Source organism: Meriones unguiculatus (assembly GCF_030254825.1).
Source record: "Meriones unguiculatus strain TT.TT164.6M chromosome 13 unlocalized genomic scaffold, Bangor_MerUng_6.1 Chr13_unordered_Scaffold_39, whole genome shotgun sequence".
NCBI lineage: Eukaryota > Metazoa > Chordata > Mammalia > Rodentia > Muridae > Meriones > Meriones unguiculatus.
In genome coordinates, this window is record NW_026843648.1 from 3,793,806 (window position 1) to 3,819,332 (window position 25,527).

Consider the following 25,527-nt stretch of genomic DNA (forward strand, 5'->3'; position numbering starts at 1 on the left):
GTTACATACCATGGTTTCTGGTGCCCTAACAAAATGACTGACCCAAACCACAGATTCTCTTTCCTAAAACATAATACCTTTTCTTAACCACAAAAGAACAAATGGATATGATTGTTTTGACTGTAAAACCTACATTTTGCAACAGGTGACTTCCCCAATGACATAAAAAAATTCCCATATCCCTAAACCATAACTGATGGAAATAATTTAGTTTTAAAAATGTTAAAGATGTTTATGATTTTCAAGCTTACAACCTCTGTAACTTTCTGGCTCATTGGACAGGTAGGCATCAAAGTTCAGCTCCCAAGAACATTATGTGGCCCTAATCAACCAGTAGTGCCTGGATGACAATAAAATTTTGTCATCTGTATTGACCTAGTGTTTGTGTTGTATTGGATTCAGTGGACAGAAGAACACAAAAGTCTTACCATAGTAATTATATTCTCATATTTTTTCCTCCATTTTGAAACTTTTATGATAATTTAGAATATACATATGTGCAAAGGCCTCACATTTTAACAAATTTATAGTTTCTCTTTGTACAAATTCTTTCATGATGATGAAGATTATACAAATGTGGAATAGCTTCACCATGTAAATACACTCAGTATGTATTTCTTTCCATAATGAACTCTTTCATGACGTTGAAGATGATTGTGAAGAGAAGTTTTTATTAGGAGATGACTGTTGTAAAGGCTTTTACAACACGTGTAAAAGGTTTTACCATATATGGTACATTCATGAGGTTTCTCTCCAGTGTGAGCTCTTTCATGTATTAGGAAATGAATGTTACATGCAAAGGCTTTAGCACACTGTTTATATAAATAAGGATTTTCTCCAGTGTGAGCTCTTTCATTTATTAGATGACTGTTACGTGCAAAGGCTTTAACACATTGATTACATCCATAAGTTTTCTCTCCAGTGTGAGTTGTTTTATGTTTTAGGAGACTACTGTTACATTCAGTGGCTTTCCCACATTGGATACAATTATAAGGTTTCTCTCCAGTATGTGTTCTTTATGTCACAGGAGATTACTATTATGTCAAAATGCTTTATCACATTGGTTAAATTCATAAAGTTTCTCTCCAGTGTGCATTCTTCTATGTACATAGAGATTATTATGGCATGCAAAGGTTTTGACACATTGGTTACATTCATAGTGTTTCACTCCAGTAAGTGTTCTTGTTCAAGATGACTCTTACATGAAAAGCCTTTATGACATTGGTTATATTCATATGGATTTTCTGCAACATGGATTCTTTTGTATTAGGAGATGACTGTGTACAAAGGTGGTTCATTCACTGTTTACATTCATAGGGTTTTTCTCTTTTTGTCTTCAGAGACTACTCTGAAATGCATTGACTTCACCACATTGGATACATTCAAAAGATTTCTCTCCAGTGTGAGTTCTTTAATGTACTACCAGATGACTTTTGCATGTAAAGGCTTTCCCACATTGGCTACATTCATGAGGTTTCTCTCCAGTGTGAGTTCTTTTGTATATTTAGAGATTACTGTTACATGCATAGACTTTATTTAACACATTGCTTACATTTATAAGGTTAATCTCCAGTGTGAGTTCTTTTATGTTTTAGGAGATTTATGTTTTAGGAGATTACTGTTCAGTGAAAAGGCTTTACCACATTGGTTACAGTCATAAGGTTTCTCACCAGTGTGCATTCTTTTATGTAATAGACTACTGTGACATGCAAAGGCTCTACCATATTGGTTACATTCATAAGTTTTCTCTCCAGTGTGATTTTTTATGTAGCAGGAGAATATTTTCATATGCAAAGGCTTTACCACAGTGGTGACATTCCTAAGGTTTCTCTCCAGTGTGAGTTTTTTTATGACTTAAGAGATGACTATTACTTGCAAAGGCTTTACCACATTGGTTACATTCATACGGTTCCTCTCCAGTGTGAGTTCTTTCATGCATTAGGAGATTAATGTTACGTACAAAGGCTTTACCACATTGGTTACATTCATAAGGTTTCTCTCCAGTGTGAGTTCTTTCATGTATTAGATTACTTTTCTGACTAAAGGCTTTACCACATTGGTTACATTCATAAGGTTTCTCTCCAGTGTGAGTTCTTTTATGTAGTAGGAGATTACTGTTCTGTGCAAAGGCTTTGCCACATTGCTTACATTCATAAGGTTTCTCTCCAGTGTGAGTGCTTTCATGAATCAGGAGACTACTCTTATGTGCAAAGGCTTTACCACATTGGGTACATTCATAAGGTTTTTCTCCAGTATGAGTTCTTTCATGTATTAGGAGATTAATGTTACGTGCAAAGGCTTTACCACATTGGTTACATTCATAAGGTTTCTCTCCAGTGTGAGTTCCTTTATGTTTTAGGAGATCACTGTTAGATGAAAAGGCTTTAACACATTGGTTACATTCATGAGGTTTATCTCCTGTATGTGCCCTTTTATATCTTAGGAGTAGACTGTTATGTGCAAAGGTGTTATCATATTGGTTTCATTCATAGTGATCCTCACCAATATGCATACTTTTATACGTGTGGGGACTCCTATGATATGAAAAGACTTTATCATATTGAGTATCTTCAGGGGGTTTGTCTCCACTATGATTGTTTCCATACCTGCAAAGATAATTGGCACATATGAATTCTTTATCATATTCATTATACTAATGAATTTTTTGTGCATGTCACTTAATTTTACAATTTGGTGTAAATATAAAGAGGAATTACATCTTGAGTTTTCATCATTATTTCTACATTTACGGTGTTCTCCTTCTCTGCGGATTGTTTTGCATATTTGAAAATACCTGTGATGGTAAAAATATTGGTTATCTGGCTCACATGTATACCCTACTGTCTTCTATAACATGTTTTACCACAGATTTGTAGAAAACTGCAAGACTACAGAGCTTTACCACAGTGACTGGATTAATAGATTTCCCTATACTGTGTGCCATACTAAATATGCAAAGATAATTGAGACAAACAGAATAATTTGTATATTCCTAAAAATTATATTTTCTGCAGTGGGATTTTGTGAGAATTCGTAATGAAGTTAAATAACCAGTTAAGTGATGTTGCTGTATATTGCGTGAAAGTGTGTCGGTATATGCTGATTGCTGAGCCAGCAGAGAGCTAAGTGATGACCAGATTGTGGAATTGCTCCTTTTATGGACCATCTCCTGTCCTATATTTTGTAAACATTTCTCCATCTTTAAAAAGTTCTAACAACTGATAGCAGGGCACAAAATGGATGCCTGAACTTCTGAGTGTGAGAGGGTTCCTGGGAAGAAGAAAGCAAATGACAGGCTACTCACCAGCAGGCCAGTGAGATTAACAGATTGACATGAACATGAACAAAGAGGTAGAGCTGGCCATGCATCGGGACACTGTGCTAGGTTTATTTGTGTTAGGGGAAAAAAAGGTTCAGAATCTGCCCAGTTAAATTGCCTAAGCTTTTAATTATTAAAAAGATTCTGTGTCATTATTTGTACTGCAGGCAGCTCTGAATAACCCATATAAAGCTTACTAGGTATTAATTTTTGACAGATATTCAAAATGAGGATTACTATACCTTTTAGTTGTTCTGGGTGGTACATCATTTCTTTTAAGATACATATACTAACATGACTTGTAGTCATTGTATTATACAATATAACTATTTAACTATTAAAAGGAGAATAATAAAATGACATGGTTTCATGTTGCATTCACACATTTGATTTTTGTTCATCATAGACATGTGCTATAGGGATTATGTTTTTTTCCACAACAACATTCTTGACTCTAAAATACTGCCCTTCTCACAAAACTTAGCAACATTACTACAAGAATATGAATAAACCCAGCTTTACTATGGACTACTTGATTAGTATAATGTTTTAGATATACTTTCATCACCTATTTACTATGAATACATTTGGTAATACCTGAGCTGTAGGAGACTAAACAAATTGCAGTTCTGCCTCATAGCACTAATGAAGCTAAGATTTAAATGTTGATCTTGCATAAGGTATGGTTTCCTTGCATTCTTTCTTAGAGGAATGCCTTGCAAACACACATCAAATAACTAACACGAAGGTACATGGTTTAGTAACAAGTTAATAATCATCAATGAATACACTTAAAGCAGTTCATTTACACTGTCCTTTCTCTTTCAAACTTCGAAGACATAATAAAGTTTTCTCAGAATTAGTCATTTCAGCTTACATATAAAAATTACCTTGCATGTGTTTTAGAAGTTTGACAATGCTCTTCAATATTATCATTTTCCCAATTGTAGCCTAAAATACAGTAACAGAAAATGTATGATTTATTATTGGAAAAAGGCAAAATTTAGGTCGTGATCTCTACTCAATCAAAGAACCATTCATCTCATTCTTCCTCATCCTCAAGAGAAATTACAGAAGTACATCTATAATGAATTAAAAGTTTCCCCATATTTTAATAAGTAAAGAATATTCATTTTCCCACCTATAGCAGTGAGGTTCCCGTAGGTCTCCAGAATCACATCTTTGTAGAGACTCTTCTGGGAAGGATCCAGCAAAGCCCACTCTTCTTGAGTGAAGTTCACATGCACATCATTGTAGGTCAATGCACTCTAATATATCCGTACACATGTACAACAGAAGGCATGATACTTAGAATACTGGAAAGGTATACTTCATTTGTAATATTTTCAAAGAATTCTGGTGTTTCTTCTACTTATTTTCTGACACACAAGTTCTAATTTAATAAGCAACTCCTTTTAGGAGGAAACTGAATAGTAGGTACATATCTCTAATTTTTGCATCCTTTAAATAGGATATAGACTTTCAAGAAAAATGCCAATTAACAGACAAAGAAAGAGTAAACAGATCAAAAGTATTGAGCCCATATGAGAAAAATAGTATGAACGATTCCTGGTTATAATAACAATGGGCAGCCTGGGTGTATTTTCTGATGTCTTTAATTCCAAAATCACTCAGGGAACAGAGGCAGGTGTATCTCATAGAGGTGGATGCTAGCTTACTCAAAGCAATAAGTTCCAGGACAATAAGGGGTACATAATAAGATTCTGAATATTCTGCAAAAAAATTAATCAAACAAAAAAGATAGAAAGAACTTAGAGAAAGTTCCTACAAATTGTTATACATTCTCTCCAGTTCTGTACTCATTTCTAGACACCTGAACTATCTCATTTTAAACTGTAGTATCAATAGGATCTTGCTAAAATGAAATGTATGTTTGAATAATTAAAATAGGACAGATGAAAATATTAGCAATGTAGATGTTGATCATAAATAGGCAATATCGCTTAGTGGTTAAGAACACTGTCTGATCTTCCAGAGGACCAGGGTTCAATTCCCAGGACCCACATGACAGCTAATTGTTGTCTGTAACTCCAGTTCAATCAAACTGATATCCTCACATCAATGCACACAAAATTAAATTAATTATTAGAAATAAATGAATGAATAAACAAATTAATTAATGAAATAGGCAACATAGGGCATGAAAGATGGCTCAGCACTCAAGACTTGTTGGTCTTGCAGATATTTGTACCTGATTGCCAGTATTTACATATGTGGGGATCAGGAACAATGCAGTAGGTGGGTTAAGGGTGACAGAGTCCACACAGAAACCTGGTAATCAAACTCCAGTGACAATACTCAAGGATACAGTTCTAACACTATAAACAAGTGTAACAGCTTTTAAATGATTGAAAGCCCAATTGTACCATCCCATGCTAGCCCCAAGTTCCAGTAACAATCAATCAGGTTAGTGCAACTGTAAGGAATGTTGGAGTTGTAGGGTACCCCACAACTTAGGAAATTTCCATAAAGAAGGGGAAAGCAACACTGCCCTAGTGTTGTATCTCTTTGAGACTTCAATAGTGTGTTAGAAGTAGCTAGTATAAAAACACTGTATGCAATGGATCAGAATCTTTCAAGGATTTAAAGGAGTTCCTGAAGATTCACTTGCCTTTCCCTATGGACCTCTTAAGGGCTTATCTTGACATATCCCACACATCGTAACTCACACCTATCCATTATTCTAAATACAAGAGTTCTGAGGCTATCTTCTGAGTACTGTGAAGACTAAGCACACATGAAATATTTATTCACAGGAACAGGTAAAATATTAATATTCATTAATTTTTTTTAAATAAGCAATCATGTGATTCAGGAGATTTAAGCAGTATTAATGTCATAATGAAGATCAACACATATGTTTAACATGTACAATACGTACATTCCAGGCTTATCACAAAATAATATAACTACAACTCCCAGCACTCTAAAGACACTTTAAACTTGATCTCTAAGTTGAGGCCTGCCTGGTCTATATACCTACATACAGGACACACAGGAATACAAAAAGGAAATGACTTAAAAAATCACACCACAAAACAAAACAACAACAAAAACAATATATATATATATATATATATATATATATATATATATATCCTATATATCCTAAGAAAAAAGAAGCAGTCATTAAAGTTTCCCAAACAAAAAAGAAAACTCTGAGCCAGCAGGTTTTTGCAAAAAAAAAAAAAATGTACCAGCCTTTCAAAGAAAAGCTAATACAAATACTCCTCAAAGTATTCCACAAAGTAGAAATAAAAGGAACATTGCCAAAATCATTCTATGGCATCACAGTCACCCTGATAACTAAATGACATAAAGAAACAACAGAAAAAGAATTTCAGAACAATCTCCCTTATGAAAGTGATGTAAAAACACTCACTTTAATACTCACAAATGTAATCCAAAAACACATCAATAATATAAGCCACCAAGAGGAGGAAGCCTTCATCTCAGTGATGCAGGGATGGTTCAACATATGTAAATCCATCAATTTTATCCACCTTATAAACAAACTGATAGAAAAAAACCCACATGATCATCTCATTAGATGCTGAAAAGGCCTTTGACAAAATCAAACACCCATTCATCTTAACAGACTTGTAGAGATCAGGCATACAAGGTTCAAACATAAACATAACAGAGGCAACCAAGAGCAAGCCTAGAGACTACATCAAATTAAATGGAAAGGAAATTTATGCAGTTCCACCAAATTCCTAGCTAGAGCAATAAGACAATGGAACATGTTCAAGGAAATAGAGATTGGAAAGGAAGAGACATCAAAGTAACAATATACAAAGACAATATAGTAGTATATATAAGTGAATCTAGGAATTCTACAAGAGAATTCCTACAGTTGACAAACCCTTTCCACAAAGTGGCTTGGTACAAAATTTACTTAAAACATTGGTAGCCCTTCTGTATACAGACATTAAATGGACTTAGAATGAAATTTGGGAAACAACACCTTGACTAATAGCCACAAACAATATAAAATATTTTTGGTATAACTCTAACAAAACAAGTGAAAATCTGTATGACTAGAACTTCAAGTCCCTGAAGGAAGAAACTGAAGAAGATACCAAAGATGGAAAGGTCATGCCAAACTCATGGATCATACAATTGGCATTGTAAAAAATGGTCATCTTACCAAATGCAATCTATAGATTCAAAGCAATTCCCATCAAAATTCCAACACAATTATTTATAGACTTTGAAAGAGTAATCATTAACTTCATTGGGAAAATGCAATATAGGTAAAACATTTCTGTAGTATAAAAGAATTTCTGGCAGTACCAACAGCCATAATTTTAAGATATACTACAGAGCAATGGTAATAACTTCATGGTGTTTTCATAGAAAATCACAGGTTTATCAATGGAACCAGATTAAGGACTGAGAAATAAACACATATTCCTACAGGAATTTGATATTTGACAAAGAAGCCAAAAAGATACAATGGGAAAAATGACAGCATCTTCAGCAATTGGTATTTCTCTAACTTGATGTCTGCATGTAGAAGAATGCAAATACAGTCATATTTATCACCCTGCACAAACCTCAAGTCCAATTGGATCAAAGACTGTAATGTAAAACTGGATATACTAAATACAATAGAAGTGAGAGTGGGGAATAGCCTTGAACTCATTGGTCCAGGAGTCACCTCTGTGAATAGTACACCAACAGCTCAGACAAGAAGATTAACAATTAACAAAAAGGATGCATGAAAGTGAAAAGCACCTGGAAGGCAAACAACACTATCAGTAAGAGAAATGGCAGCATGTGGACTGGGAGAGCACCTTCACCAATCTTACACCTCCCCGAAGGATAATATCCAAATTAAACAATTCAACAAACTAGACAGCAACAAAACAAATAACCTAATTGAATGCTGGCATAAAGAGCTAAACAGAGAACTCTCAGCAGAGCAAGTGCTAATGGCTGAAAGGCACTTAAAGAAATAGTGTCCTTAGGCATCACGGAAATGCAAATTAAAAGGATTCTGCATTTCAATTTCACACTTGTCAGAATGGCTCAGATCATGAACTCAAATGACAGCACATGGTGGTGAGGAGGAGTAAGAACACACCTCAAATTCTGGTGAGAATGACAACTTGAACAAACACTTTGGAAATCCCTTTAGGTGTTTCTCAAAAATTTTAGAATACACCTATCTCAATACCTATATACCTCAATAGCTGTACCAATGAGGGGAATATATTCAAAAGGTGCTGTACCATACCACAAGGACACTTGCTCAACTATGTTCACAGCAGATTTATTTGTAATAAACCAAAACTGGAAATAACTTGGCATCCTTCTGCTGAAGAATATATAAAGAAAATGTGATATAGTCACATAATGGAATACCAATTAGCTATTAATAGGAAAGACTTTATGCAATCAGCAAGAGAATGGATGGAACTAGGAAAAATTTTCTGAGTGAGATAACCCGACCCAGAAAGACCCATGTGGTACCTACTCACTTATAAGTGGAAATTAATCATAAACTACAGGATAATCATGGAACAATCCACAGACCCAGTGAGTCAAGGATAGCAAAGAGAGGATATAGGAAATTCACTCTGTGACAAAATAAGAAAAGTATCTGAATTAAATGGAGAGAAGGAATAGGTTGGAAGTGGGAGTGGTTACAGTAATGGGAATGGACATCAGGTATGGGGAGAGTAGAGGTAGGAGGAAACAAGGAGAAAAATAGAAATCAGGGTGGTTGAGTTTCTGGGTATTGGGAGGCTCCTGGAAGTTTATAGGCATGGCCCTAATCTAACAGCAAGAGTTAATGAGTCTGAAGTTGCCAAATGAGAAATATGCTCTGCAAATTCTCAAAATTCAAGATGTGGGTAAAGATCAATTCAAGAACAGGTTTGCTACATACAAATATCAAATTTCATGCCCATTAGCCAATAATATAAAAACAAAACAACAGTACAAAGACAGGCATGTGGGCCCACATCTAACCCCAGGACTTCAGATCCAGGTGGATCTCTAAATCTAAGGCTTGCTTGATTTACATGCCTAATAACAGGACACAGAAGACAACAGAGAGAACTTTTACTTCAAAAGCAAAAACAAAATTAATAAAATAAAACAATAGAGCCAATGCTTTAGAATATGAACGCAGTCATTAAAAGTATGCCAAACAGACACACACACACACACACACACACACAAGCCCTAGGCCAGATGGATTTCACACAGAATCATACCTGATTTTCAAACAAGAGTTAATATTAATACTTATCAAAGTATTCCAAAAATACAAACAGAAGTAACATTGCCAAACTCATTCTGACAGCACAGTAACCCTGATATCCAAACCACACAAAGACTCAACAAAGAAAGTGAATGTCAGGCCAATCTCACTTATGAACATTGACACAAATTTACTCAATAAAATAATCATAAACCAAATACAAGAACACATCAAAGATATAAATGATGAACAAATAGGCTTCATCTCGTGGATACAGAGATGGTAAAGCATATGAAAATCTATCAATGTAATTCACTATATAAACAAACTTAAAGAACAAAATCATAATGAACATCTCATTACATGAGAAAACACATTGATAAAATACAAAACCCCTTCATGTTATAAAACGTGGAGAAATCAGGCATACAAGGAATCAGCACATACTTAACATAATAAAGGCAGTAAAAAGCAAGATGATAGCCAACATCAAATTACTTGAAGAGAAACTTAAAGAAATCCCACTAATATGAGATACAAGACAAGGATGCCTTCCCCCTCCATATGTCTTCAATATACTATTAAAATCCTACTAGATAGATCAGTAAGACAACTGAAGGTGATCAAGGAGATACACATTGGAAAGAAAGAAGTCAAAGTACCACTATTCTAAGATGATATACTAGCATACATAAATGACAAAAGAAATTCTACCAGAGAATTCCAACAGTTGATATATACTTTCCACAAAGTGGCTGGAAACACCATTAACTAAAATGATTATTAGCCCTTCTGTATACAAATGAAAAATGGGCTGAGAATGATATTTTGGGAAAGAACACCCTGAAGAGTAGCTAAAAACAGTATGAAATATTTTGTTGTAACTGCAACCAAGCAAGTGAAAGACCTCTATGACTAGAATTTCAAGTCTTTAAAGAAAGAAACTGCAGAAGATATCAGAAGATGGAATGAACAAAAAAACCTCATGGATCTGTAACATTAAGGTAATAAAACAGCATTCTTAACAAATGTAATCTATAGATTCAACCCATTTCTCACCAACATTTCAACACAGTTATTTGCAGACCTTGAAAGAGCAAACATAAACTTCATATGGAAAAATAAAAGACCCTTGATAGCAGACCAATCCTGTACAATTGGAATAAGGACACAGAAATAAACCCATACTCCTAATGGAACTTTATTTTCAACAAAGAAGCCAAAACCATACACTGGAATAAAGACAGCACCTTCAACAAATGGTGGTGGTATAACAGGATGTCTATATGTAGAAAAATGAAAATAGACCCCCTTATATCACCCTGCAAAACATGAAGTCCATGTGGGTCAAAGACCTTGACATAAAATCAAAGACTAAATAATCTAGAAGACAAGGTGGAGAAATGTATGGAACTCATTAACATAGGAGACAATAGAACAACAACAGCACAGGCTCTGATCTCACCAATTAACAAAGCTTTTCAAGAAACTAAAAAGATTCTGTAAGTGAAAATACACTATAAATAGAATAAAATGGCAGCCAACAGATTGGGAAAATATCTTTCTAACCTTACATGAGAAAGAACACTAATATCTAAACTATACAAAGAACTTAAAAAATTAAGCACCAACAAATCAAATAATCCAATGTAAAACTGGGGTTCAGAGCTAACCTGAGAATTCACAACAGAGGAATCTTGAATAACTGAGAACTTAAAGAAATGATCAAAATCCTTAGCCATGAGAGAAATGGAAATCAAAATGACTCTAAGATTCCATCTTATGCTACTCAAATGTCTAAGATGAAAAACTCAAGTGACAACACATGCTGGTAAGGATGTAGAGAAAAGGGAACATTCCTCCATTGCTGATGTGAGTACAAACTTCTATATTTCTATGGAAATAAATCTGGTGAATTCTCAGAAAACTGGGAGTAGTTCTACCTCAAGACCCAGCTATACCACTTCAGGGAATATATCCAAAAGATGTAGAACAAGGACATTTGTTGTACTATGTTCATAGATATTTTATTCATAACAGTCAGAAACTGGAAACAACCTACATGTCCCTCAACTGAAGAATGGAAAAAGAACTTCTGGTACATTCATACAATAGAATACTACTCAGTTATTAAAAACTGAGAAATCATGAAATTTGCAGGCAAATGGATCTAAATAGAAAAGATCATCCTGAGAGAGGTAACAGAGATGTAGAAAGACACATATAGCATGTACTTACTTACAAGTGGGTATTAGGTCGATAGTACAGGATAACCATAGTACAATTCACACACCCAAAGAAGCTAAGTAAAAAGGAGGGTCCACAGGAGGGTTCCAAAATGTCACTCAGAATAGAAATAGAATAGAGAGAAGTGGATGAAAAAAGAGAACTGGGCAGAAGTTGGAAGGGGGAGGAAAACAAATATGGGCACCAAATGTAGGGAGAACTGCATATGAGTTGAGAGAGCTGAGAACAAGTAGGGAAACTGAGAGGGGCATCTCTTTGACAAGCTGGAGACATTTGACAGGGATGTCTCCTGAGAGGATATGGGTATGACTCTAGCTGAAACATGTAATTGAGAGGTGGGGAAAAGGCATATGGAAACTGACGTGATCACCTTCTGGCCAGACTGGACTAGTGAAGAGAGGAAACAACAACTGATCCACAAAACCTATGATCCCAAAATTACTCTGCCTACAAGAAGTTTAGGGATCACGAGGGAACAAAGTTTGAAGGAATGTCCAATCAATAATAGGGGCAACAAGAGACCCAGCTTACACTACAGAGCCGGCCAATGAAATTGTAGATATTGTTTTGCTGTGCTTGTAGAAAAGAGCCTAGACATGCTTGTTATCTGAGAGGATACACCCAGCAGCCAAAGAAGACAGATGCTGGAACTTGCAAGTAAGCATGGGGTGGACTTCCAGGGATCTTATGGAAATACTGGGGTAAAAGTGGAAGAACCTTGAGGGGACAGGATGTCACAAAAAGACCAACAGAGACAAGTAACCCAGACTCAGGAGAGCCTTACAGAAAATGAGCATGCATGGTTTGGACCTAGTCCTCTTGAACTTATATGTACTATGGGTGGCTTGGTCCATGTGACTTGAGTGGCAACTGGAAGGGGACAGTTTCTAATATTAACTCTATAAACTCTATTGCCTGCTTTTAGATCACCTCCCCATCAGGGTTGCAGTGCCTGGCCTCAATGGATGAGGATATGCTCAGTCCTGATGTGACTTGATGTGTTTTGGAGGGATGAAACAAGAAAGGAGGACTAAAGATTTCTTGGAGGAGAGAGAGAAGATAAAGAGAAGGATGATGGTGGACTAAGAGCAGAGGATGGAGGGATCACCTTGGGGATGTAAAGTCAAAACATAAAATATTTTTTAATTTAATAAACTCAGAAGGAGGGACAGCAGGATTGGAAGGGCACAAGCGAGGGGGCTTCAACTGGGATACAAAGTGAATAAACTGTAACCAATTAAAAGAAAAAAGAAAAAATAATAAACTCTCCAAAAAATCCACAGACAAACTGGCAACACGGCCTTGGCCAGCGTATAAGAATGGTCAAAATAAACTCCTAAAAGTGTCATCAAGTTTTCACATATTTGTCATGGCCTAAGAACACACAGTCACATTATACACATATAACATGCTTTTATGAAATAAATCTCATTGTCTTTACATTGTCTAGCACCTGTAGATATTTCTCTTACAAGGCAGAACTTCAGCATGATTTGCCATATATTAACAAATGAGAACATGAAGAAACATGTAAGTTCAAATAATACAAACATACAAATATTCTATTAAGCATTTTAATTCTAACAATAGTAAAATATTTTGACAAAACAGAACACAATGGGGGTATATCTTCCATCCTTGGACTTGTACTCAGAAGGCTAACACATGAGAATCAAGATTTCAAGTGAAGCCTTGACTAATTACTAACATCCAAACCAGGTTTGAAAACAAACATCTCCATCTAAGGAATCAGTCCCCAATTATTAATTCTTCCTTTTTTAATTTCTTAGAACATGAGCAGAATAAGAAAGATCTAGAGGCAAATTACTATACAAAAGAACTCTAGGTTAATTTTCCATGGAAACTATTTTCTGCTTAAATCCTATGACCTCCAATTCCTTTGTATGCACTACACTCAATATTATGACCTTCTAGGTCATACAGGAAGAGCCAATTAAGCTCTGGACTTTGCCATCTCAAGACCTGATATTTTCCACATTCCTCAAAATGACATTCTCAGGGCAGTCCAGGAGCAAAGTCAGTTTTGGCATGCCTTTTTTTCCTCCTAACTTGCTACTGTACTGCTGTGATTGAATCCCTTAACCATAAACATCTCAGATCATCAGTGGGATTACTTGTTTGGTCCTCTCAGATCACAGACCATCATTTGGAAGCCTAGGACAGAAGCTAAAGTTTCAAGAAAAGTAAGGCAAAACCATGTCAAATATTGTTTCCTGCCTTGCTCTCTTGTTTCTTATGGTCTCATGCTCAGCTAGCTTTCTTATCCAGCCCAGGGCCACTTGCTTAGGGATATTGCCACCCTTAATGGGTAGAAATAATCACTCAAAACAATCTCTCACTTACATAGAAACCAGCCATTTTTCTCATTAGTTTATTTCTTTTTTCACTTTATATCTTGTTTGCATTTCCTCTCCATCTCTCCTCCTGGTGTCACCTTCCCACCCTCTTCCCAATTCCTCCTTCCCTTCTTCTCTGGAAAGGGAAGCCTCCACATACCAGTTCTCAGCACATCAAGTTGCATACAAACTAAACGCATTTTCTTCCACTAAGGCCAGTGAAGGCAGCCCAGCTAGGGCAAATTGATTCATAAACAGGCAACTGTGTCCATGTTACAGTGAACACAAATTTCAAATGCTAGGTGACCAACATGGAGACAAAGCTCCCCATCAGCTAGATATGTGTAGGGTGTATTTTTTGGATGGTGGCAACCAGCAATTTTATGATGCCATGCTGCCAACTGAATTTAGCATGTGAAAAAAACCCTCAGAATTCTCAGTAGGATTAAGAAGAGATGTTACACACAGACAAAATATGATGTCTGTACTGACTGTATAGCAAAAATAATGAAGATTGTGCACAATATTTGTGAAAGAATAAAGTAAAAATGCCAAGAACATAAGCCAAACAATCTAGTCAAATATCCATCGAGATACCTAAGGAAACCCAACCAAGAAAAAAAAATGTGAAGCTGAACCATGTTAACTATGATTGTATACATATAGAAATTAAATAAACGCAAATGTCACAACTCCCATGAAAATAACTCAAAGTGTTCAAATTACCCTCTAGGTACTACTGACTTGTTTTTTTTAAACATAGCCCACATGCTCTAGACATCTCTCTGTAAATGGAGGTCACCAGAAAGGTAGTCTATGGTGCTGCAGCCCCTCATGGCCCCCTAGTGATTGCAGGCAAACCCAGTCCTCCTGATATTCATAAACAAAACAATGTTAAATAGTAATTTTATGCCTGTTTCCTACCACACCTATTACAGCACAAGATGTGAAATCTGACCCATCTAACTATATTATACCATGTGCACTTGAGACACATACGTTATTTACAACCTCCATGAAAATAACTCCAAACAAACCATATACTTAAATGTTAAATGGCAAGGTCAGAACTTGGAAAAGATACTAGAAACTTGGCCTCTCTGAGTTTGCATCCTACCAAAGACATTTCTACATTCAAGCCCCTGCTGCAAATACTTTGTGAACATGCAGCCCCAAAGTGTATATGGAGGCAGCCTCCTGAGCCCCAGTCTTCTCCAAGCAGTTCATTCATTTTGCTCTTCCATTTTACTAGCAAGAGTAAACTAACTTCACATTCCCAAGCTTGCAACCCCTTGAAACATTTTCCTAATTATCAGTTAACTGGTAAAACTTGCTGTTACCTTAACCGAGGTGACTAAATTGTAAAAATATATCGCTTACAAAGCCCTGCATTACTATGGACAGAGGACACACTTCTTTGTTGCTTTGTCACTTGAGCTCCGGACCACATATCGAGAGATATAAATTAAGGGCCTTGGATTCCAGACTGAATGTCTTGGAAAACACATAAAGGCCGTGAGCCCAGCGGTCTGGATCAGCACAGCCTCCAACAGAAACTTCTTTGTCTCACAACGTTAAAATCTGATTGGATGACCCCAGCACTCACCAAGGGTCCCTCTCCTTGTGGATTTAGCCCTTTAAATATACAATAACGCTTACCCCTGGGCACCGTTCAGATCCTGAACTGGCCGCCTCCCTGAGCTCAGAAAAATAAAGCTCTCATTTTAACCTTCTGTTCCAGAAAAGAATTTTCACTGTTCCCAATCCGAATCCAATATAGTCGATATATCTGATGCCCCGCTGTATTCAGGGCTAGGAAAAGGGACCTCTCCTGTAGCTGATTCTGACTGCCCGTTCATACACAGCCTCAGGAAGGATCCTACACAGCTGCTCCTGCTGTTCAGCCTCCTGATCCACCAGGTTGGGGGCAGAGGCTACACACTCACCATTTTGCGACTTTGGAAGTTGTCTGAAATCCCCTCAAAACACACAGCAGCAGCGTTCATACAAGAGCACACCAACAACTCGACCACACTCAGCTACAGAGCGAACATGCAGCTTGGCACCAGGGAGAACCCACCTCTTCCTCTGACTAGAGAGATGGAAGCATCTGATTGGCAAGTGAGTCTTGAGTGACATGAGCACCTCCTTTAGGGTTAGAGTGTACTAAAGGGACAAGGCTTAGTGATTCCTAACCCACGCTTCCCTTTTAGTAACAACCCTTTTTCAGATCTGCAAAGATTTGCATTTCATCATCATTTGTGCCTGTCCTCCCCTAGCCTACTCTCTGTCCTCCAGCACTCAGGATGCAATTTCCCTCTACCTTCCAGAATCAAGGTTGATAGCTGCAAAACCATTACTCAACCTGTAGCAGAGTTAACTGTCTGTCCTACAGGTGGAAGGGTGCCAAGAATTTTAAGAATTAAAGGGAGATTTTAGAAAATGCAAGGAGATTTTTGTTCTGGAACATCATGCTGGGGTCAGGTAAACTGCAGCCACTTTTTCTCCTGGAAGATAAGAGACAACCCTGGAGGAAAAAAAAAAGGAGGAAAAATATAGCATTTTGGAGTTCCAAAATCACGTAAAACGTCTTCCTCGATAGGAAGATGAAGAAAACAGAAAGCTGTATTAGTGAAGGCTCTCTACATGAAAAGAACTGATAGAATAAATTTCTCTGTATGTATGTAGTTCTCAGGCAGGTGAGCCTCTGCCGCAATGCATCTTGAGACCGTTGGTACTTCCCTGAGCCAGGAGCGCTCCAAAGTGGGAAAGGAAGGGATAAAGGTCCATCTGTGACTAGAGGCTTTGTGTTTACATCCCCGTGGTGGGGGTCAGGGAGATGGCGGAACGTGGAGATGTAGGGAAGGAGGGTGACCCCGGAGCCTCCACACCCTCAAGTCTGCTCTCGCAGGGCGGTGAGGAATCAAAGCCATAAGTGGCGGACTTCAGTGATGGTGAGCCAATATCCAGACCGTTTTTCCCAGGTCGGCATCCTTCTTATCCCAAGCTGTTTGACAGAGTTACACATCACACTCACACGCGGGGTGGCTGCAGGGTTCCCCAACTCCCTCCTCCTACCCACCGCCCGCTGTCCATTTGTCTGTCTGCTAAGAGTCCTGGAGCAACTCCTGCCTGAGGCAGAACCGCAGGCAGGGGGATGGCGGGAGAGAGGAGCTTCCACCAAGCCTGCAAGCACCCTGCAGGAGATTGGTGCACTCCGACCTCACCCCTAACCCTCGGGGATCTTGTTGTGCACTACCTTGTATAGGGTGTTCTGGCCCCCTCTCCTGGTTTGTGGATGCACAAGCAGGCAGAACACTATAAATAATTTGTAGGGTGCTGGGTGCTGAGTAGGTAAGGTGCTCTTTCATTAGCGGTTAGGTTGTTGGGGACTTAGTACACAAGGATCCTGCCACCTCTGCTGGCCTGAAAGCATATATTCATGCTGAGCAATGAACAGATAGTGCTTAGAGTGCTGGGCCTGAGTAAATAAGGTGCTCTGTACTTAGTGGTTATGGTGCTGGGGACTTAGTTCATAAGGCTCTAGCCACAGCTGCTGTCCTGGATGTGTACACACATGGGCAAAGAGAAAAAGTAAGAGGTGGAGGAAGGAAGAAAAGAAAGAAAGATGTATGTGTTTGTTTTGTTTTGTTACAGAAAATCAGCCAGCTGATTGAAACGTGGTACTATTTGGTGTTTATTTGTTGAACTTGAACCAACGTACACAGGAAAATGTTCAGGTATTCTGAGTGATAAAAGGAATTAATGTTTTTCTGCACGGTGAATAAAATATTTTCAGCCAGAAGGAAGTTGTGGAACATGGCAAAGCAATACATTATATTTACACACTGTATCAAATAAAAATGATTTGATGAACCTTTTCAGAGGAAGCTTCTCATATTCAAGAACAAGAACCATCCCTCTCTTAAAGCATTTTCTCGAGGCACCGACACTCTCCCAGTACCTAGGGGATTCTTACATAAATTCTGGATTGACAATTTTGATTGCTCACCTCCTGCTGTCCTACGTGCAAGTCATACACCATACCTAGTAAATGGGAACGAGAAGGGAAAGGGAAAGAATGGGATAGGGAGAAAAGAGAAGGGGAGGGAAGGGAATGGAAAGGATGGGAAAGGGAAAAGAATAGAAAGGAAAAGGAATAGGAAGGGAAAGGGAAGGAAAGGAAAAAGAAAGGAGAGGGGAAAAGAAGGGAAAGGTAAGAAATGGGAAAGGGAGGGGAAAGAAGAAGAAAAGGGAATAGAAGGGAAGAGAAGGGAAATGGAAGGAAAGGGAAAAGAAAGGGGAAGGGAACACAGGGAAGGGAAGTGAAGAAAAGAGAAAGGGAAGGGAAGGGAAATGGAAAGGGAAGGGATCAGAAGGGGAAAGGAAAAGGAAGGGAAAAGAAAAAGAAGAGAAAAGAAAGAAAGGGAAGGGATTGGAGAATGGATGAGATGGAAAAGCAAAGGGAAGGGAAAGGGATAGGAAAGGGAAGTGAAGGGTAAGGGAAGGGAGGGGACTTGTGGGAAGGAAAAGGGAAAGGAAGGAAGTTAAGGGAAAGGAAAGGAAGGAACAGAATGGGAATAAAAGAACAATGATTTTAGCTCTGTGGTAGTGTACATGCTTAGCATGGGTGAGGCACTGAGTTCAATCATCAACACTAAAGGGAAAGGGGAGCAGTGCAAGGATAAAATTATACAACATGGGTTAATCTCAGGGTATGAATCAAAGTGGAAAATAAGCCAAACATTTTTAAATGTCTGATTCTATTTATATGCCACTCTACAAACATCAAAATCATACATACAGAAAGAAGATCTGTAAGCAGGAGAAAACAAGGTCAAAACACACTGCAAAAGAGCATTATAGGGCATTTGTTTTGCTTTTCAAGACAGAACCTCTCTGTTTAGACTTGGCTATCCTGGGATCTCTTTGTAGACCAGTCTGGCCTCGAACTCACAAAGATTTGACTGCAGATACCTTCCTGAGTGTTGGGATTACAGGCATGCACCACCATGGCCTGCTTTATAAGAGTACTTTTTATAGGGAAGGAAATGTACAATATCTTGGTTGTGGTGGTGATTATACTAGTTATATAATTGCTTAAAACCACTGAACTCTTTGCCTTATTTTTCACACAAAGTTTATGCTTGAATAAACCACAAAAAATCATACAAAAATATAACAGTAAAAAGTATACACTTCACACTTCAGATTAGAATGTATGCAACAGTCTGAGTTCCATTGAAAAAACAAAAGGAAAGAAAGAAATCTTCCCTTTGTTCATGTGGTCAGAGAATGGCCAAAGCCAAACACATTGTATCAGAAACTGTGGGTCAAAGTTGAAGGAACAAACTGGCCTTGAGCATCAAGATGGAAAGGGAGTGAGGGTGAAGATGCCTAAATGCGAGGTCAGAGCATGAGCAGAATGAGAAGAGTGTCCACAGAAACCATCATAAATAAAAGTACCATCAGAGCAGAAGCAAGTTTTGTAGACCCTGTGTGGTGGCTACCTAACATGGGTTCTTAGATCCAACAGGGATGGAAGTGAGGAAGGAGGATAAGAAATGAAGAAATAGCCTGAGTAGGGAGAAAAAACGAGTCATTATAAACAACAGCAAAAAAATAAATAAATAAATAAACAAGGTATGTGTGTGCAAAGCCTGATTTCTCACTGTTTGAGAAGACATGAAAAATGCAAATGCTAGATTTCTGGGCTGAAATCAGAAGTACTGAATTAGTTCACAATTTTCAATGTACAGAGACAGAAATATACATATATGTGAAAATATGGATAAATATATCCTCTACCTCCACATGAAGAGAATCTGGGAATACTTATAACCCAACAGTGATAATGATGCGAGCAATGAGAAATTAGCCTCTACTGGGAGAAAGCAGGGATCCCTAGAGGAATAGTTGATTACAGGGCCGCACTTGGCCTATTGTGTAAGCAGCCCCATGTCAGAGGCTTAACACCACAAAAGAGAAGAAATGGGTGTGCATGTATGCCAGAAATACCATAGGTCAAAAAGTAATGATTCTCAAAGAATGAGTTCAATGAGTTCAACCTGAGTTCAATTCCCAGCAACCACATGGTGGCTCACAACCATCTATATCTGCTACCCTCTTCTGGCCTACAGGCATACATGCAGGCAGAACATTGTATAAATAATAAAAAAAATCTTAAAAAAAGACACTGGAGCCGGATGTATGAGCTCTCTTTGGTCCTATGACAAAACAATTTAAATATCGAAATGAATGGTCTGAATGTTTATGTCCTCCCAAAATTTCTATATTGAAGTTCTAAGACCTAAAGTAACAGAACTGCATGAGATCTTTGGAAGGTACTCAGGTCTTAGAGGTGAAGTCCTTATAAATAGGTTCATAACCTTATTAAAGAGATCCTATAAAATCATGTGGTCCTTTAGGCCACTGAGATTAAAGTGAGAACAGGACTGTAGAAAAGCATGCCCCCAACTAGACCTCATATTTTAACTTTAGACTTTTCAGAGTTGACAACTGTGAAAACTAAAGCCTTTGTTTATAAATCATTTGTCACAGTAGCCCCAGCAGACTGAAACAAACAATACAGTCTACTACAGAAGACACATGAATCATGAATCCATACTGATGTAAGTGTGGTAAATGCATTAACATTCTGATGAGAACCAACAAATAGAGTGTCAAGGTACTCATAGGGGTGTAGGGTATTAACTCTGTAGCAGAAAAGCCTTGCAGATACTGATTACAAATAATCAAAGTAAAATTATGTACCACCTGACAAGACAATGTGTGCACTGTTGTGATACCCTTGCCTAAGTATATGTATTGTTCCATGAGAGCAAAGAGAGCTGAGAGACAATTTACAAAAATAACCTGGGATATTAGCCATTTTGTACAGGATAAGCATGCTACAACCTATAGACCCAAATAAACTAAGTAACATGGAGGGTTCAAAAGATGGGAAATAAAATAGACATCACAGACATGGGAAGAGGAGGAGGAAAGGAAGTGGATAAAAGAGGGGGTGAAGAGAGGAGCAGGAGGGGTTTCAAATGTGGGGATAAAGGTGAGGGCTAGAGAGAAGGGAAATTGGTGTTGAGGCATCTCTGAGACAAGATGAATACCTGGAATTTTGGAGGTGCCTGGGAAGATATGGGGGTGACCCTGGATGAAACTCCTAGCAGCAGAGATATTGAGACAGAAGTAGACACATCCTGTAGCTAGAGGAGGGAGGGGGACACCAACCAACTCATAAAACTCTCACTCAAATTTGACCACCTACAAGATATGCAGGGATAAAATATTGCACAGAGATTGAAGAAATGGCCAATCAATGACTGGCACAACTTGAGACCCAACTCATGGGAGAGACCCAACTTCTGATACTATTAATGATACTATGCTATGCTTGTATACAGGGGACCAACATAACTGTCATCTGAGAGGCTTCATCGAGCAGATAATGGAAAAGGTTGCAGAGACCACCAGCCAAACTAACATTAGGCAGAACTCAGGGAGTCTTGTGGAATAGTTAGAGAAAGGATTGAGGGAGATGGAGGGGTAGGATACCACAAGAAGACCTACATAGCCAGCTCACCTGGCTCACCTGGGACCATGGGGCCTCACAGAAACTGAACCACCAACAAAAGAACATTCCTGGACTAGTCCTTCCATATGAAACTGATGGGCTGCTTTTCCTCGAGTGGGTCCCCTAACAACTAGAACAGAGGCTGTCTCTGACTTGGACTCTATCACCTCCCTCTGGGTCCCATTTTCCTAGCAGGGCTGTCTTGTCTTGCCTCACTTAATCCGGATGTAACTTGATGTGCTAGGTTAGGTTGTTTAGGGGTGGGGTGTTATAGGGCAAGTGCGTTGGAGGGTGGCACTGGGAGGAGAGGAGGGAATGAGGTTGTGAGTGGGATGTAAAATGAACAAATAAATAAATTAATAAAGAATGCAGCCAGTTCAGATGAGACCGGATATGCTAGGGTCACATGGAAGGGAAGGAGGACCACCCCTATTCATGGACTTGGACAGAGGCATAGGAGGAGATAAGAGAAGGAGGGTGGGGTTGGGAGGGGAGGTGGGAGGGGGATACAACTGGGATACAAAGTAAATAAACTATAATTAATATTAAAATAAAATTTTAATTAAAAATATATATCTGACACTTAGTTATCAAAAGTGACAAGATCATGAAAAAGATGAGGAAACTGTTCCATACTGAAAGAGACTTCAATGCAACACTTAAATGTACCAGCTTTTTCCCACATTTGTGTGAGTAATAACATAGTCAATAAAACCCACATTAAATGGAATACTATGTCAGCGTGAATTTCCTATTTTGATAACTGCACTGTCATTATGTAGGACAACGTTCTTGTTTGTATAAAACTGACACTAAACCACTCAGAGTGACAGGGCATAAGGTCAGCAGCTTCCTCTCAAAATGTCCAAAGTAAAACAGCAATTAACTGTGTACCATACTTGGAACTATTTTCAAGTTTGTTATTGTTTCAAAATTGTTGTAGGGGAAGCTGGGCATGGTCTTTAACCCCCGCACTTGGGAGGCAGAGGAAGGGAGATCTCTCTAGGTTCAAAGCCAGCCTCATCTACATAGGGAATCCCAGGACAGCCAGGGCTCTATAGAGAGAATTTGTCTCAAAAACAAGACAAACAAACAAACAAAAACTAAACTAAACTAAATAAAATTGTTGTAGGGGGAAGAAAAATGTAAATAAAAAACTGAACAAAATTAAAAACAAAACTGATTCCAAAGACTAACAATCAGCAAAGCACAACCTAAGCACCTCCAGAGACAAGGGGCTACAGGGCTGGTAGCTAAAATTCCTTGCAAGTTTAAAACTGGAATTATCCTGAAATAAAAGAGCTTTCTCAGCTCTACAGTAACCTTGTTATTACATCCCGTTTATCTATAAATAACAACACAAAGAAATAAAAATAAGAAAATAAGCCTGCGTGAACCCTGTATACTCCTGGTGTGCAAGTCCATTAAAGTATAAACAGCAGTGTATTTGCCAAACTGTTCCTTATAAGAATAGTCTGAAGAATAAAGAGAACAATCAAATCATGTGAAAGCTAAGTGAGAAAGAGCACCTGCAGTGGTTGGCTGGTTGTCTTTTATTTAAGAAGCATTTCATTCTGGAACGCCGGCACATACATTCTGAAACAATGTTCCTAGAAATGTGCAAGGCTCCTGTCGCCTTTCCAAGTACATTCATTAGACTGGAATGTCCAAGCTCCCCCACCCCACCTCACCCCCCGCAGAGGCTACTGGAATGGCTGCCCAGGGGCGGAGGCTGGGCCTAGCGAGGTGGAGGCGGAGCCCGGAGGGCGAAGGCGGAGTCCGGGAGGAACGGAGGCGGAGCCCGGGGGAGCAGAGGCGGAGCCCAGGGGAGGAGGCGGAGCCGGAGCCCAGAGAAGGAGGGAGGCGTAGCCCGGGGAGGGCGGAGGCGGAGCCCAGTGGAGGAGGCGGAGCCCGTGGAGGGCGGAGGCGGAGCCCGTGGAGGGCGGAGGCGGAGCCCGGCGGAGGAGGCGGAGCCCGGCGGAGGAGGCGGAGCCCGGCGGAGGAGGCGGAGCCCGGCGGAGGAGGCGGCGCCCGGGGAGGGAGGAGGCGTATCCCTCAGGCGCCTGCCCCACAGCCTTACCTGGCTTCTCCTGGTCTCAGCTTACCACGATGAAGTAGTCCATTAGCCGAGACACGACCGCCGCCACTGCGCCCAGGAAGAGGGTTCCGGTCGCCGCCCTCGCCGCCGCCACCCACCAGGCCCGTGACAAGCTCAGCGTTTTTTCTTCAGCGACTGTAGCCATAGCAACGGCGCTTCCGTCACACTTGACAATGGAGGCGCGCACTGCGCCTGCGCTGCGCCTCACGCCATCCCCTCCCCCGCCCCACCCGAGAGGGCTCAGCCTTAGGTTTCCTCCAAGGACACTGGGACCCGCAGCTCAGGAAGAAGGTCGCCACCTAGGCCGAACTCTTAGAGGCCCAGCCTCTGCTTCAACGCCCCCCTCCCCATTCTTTATTCTCCTGGAGCAGGGTCTTTCCTTCCGCCTTCTCTCTCCCTTTTGCAGTGGGGGGAGAAGGGCGTGGAGGGGCGCGGGGTCACTTGGAAAGTTTGCACTTCTCTGTCGCCTGCTTGCCACTGGTCGCGCAGGAGATTCATGTCAGAGACAGTCCCTGTTCCCAAAATATCCACTACTAATGTTTTCAGATTTGGCTGGCACAACACTTAGATGAGTTTACTTTCTCACTTCTTAATGATTATGAAGTTTTAGTAGTGGAATATGTCTGCAAATTAAGACTGAAGTTTTCGGGACCTTTGGTTTAGAAATTATTTTAGTGAGGACATCATTTGCTGAGGGGTTTTATCCTTAATATATTGTATATAGTAGATGCCAATGTGCTTAGCACAACACCTAAACCCTCTGCCAATGACTAGCAGAAAGCTAATGACTAGAGCTGTGAACTCATAGAGTCCAAAGGGTCATCAGTTCAGCAGTGCCTTCAAATTTTTCTCAAGCAATTGGCACAGTGAATTCAGGTGGCACTAACCGCTCTGGTGACTGCAGGGAATTTGAAACTCCTCCAGAACTCCTTCTCATCCAGGAAGGGTTGGGATGAATTCCTCCACAAAGGTTCCTGGGTGTGTCTGAGCTTGGAGAGCATCTCTGGAGAGGAGTAGGGGGTCTTCCTTTCCTCACCCTTAGTGTCTCTCATCATCTAACTGTGCAGGCCTGACCTGGGCACATTTGCCATTTATAAAACCATGAGGGTGTGCATTTGTGGCCTGTGGTCTCCTTAAATACCAAAATCACTATGACACTATTCTATCCTATTCTAATCTGGTAACTATAATCCTAGAGAAACTTGTTTTTTTCAGAAGTCTCAACACATATGTCCCTTATGTACAGGAGAGTTACAGATTTTTTTTTAATTAATCTTGTATCCAGATACTTTGCTGAAGCTGTTTATCAGCTGTATGATTTCTCTGGTAGAATGTTTAAAGTTGCTTACATACACTACAACCTCCTCTGCAAATAGCAATATTTTTACTTCTTCCGTGCTGATTTGTATGCCCTTGATCTCCCTCAGTTGTCTTATTGCTCTAGCTAGAACTTAAAGTACTATATTGAAGAGGAACAGAGAGAGTGGGTATTCTTCTCCTATCCCTGAGTTTAGTGGAATCGCTTTGAATTTTTCTACATTTATTTATTTTCTACAATATTTCTACAATTATTTATTTTGATGTTTGCAAACAGCTTGCTGTATATAGCCTTTATTATGTTTAAATATAGACCTTGTATCTTTTTATCTCTCTAAGACTTTCATCATAATGGGACGTTGG

General features: G+C 39.2%; 1 protein-coding gene across 1 annotated transcript; it reads right to left on the reverse strand.

The window, feature by feature from the left end:
• Positions 1 to 1,819: 1,819 nt before the first annotated feature.
• On the reverse strand, positions 1,820 to 23,992 carry LOC132651047 (zinc finger protein ZFP2-like). Its single transcript, XM_060376359.1, has 3 exons — positions 23,855 to 23,992; positions 2,032 to 2,350; positions 1,820 to 1,965 (listed from the first exon to the last, which is right to left on the reverse strand). Exons 1-3 carry the CDS (start codon positions 23,990 to 23,992, stop codon positions 1,820 to 1,822), a joined length of 603 nt encoding a protein of 200 aa, XP_060232342.1.
• Positions 23,993 to 25,527: the final 1,535 nt, after the last annotated feature.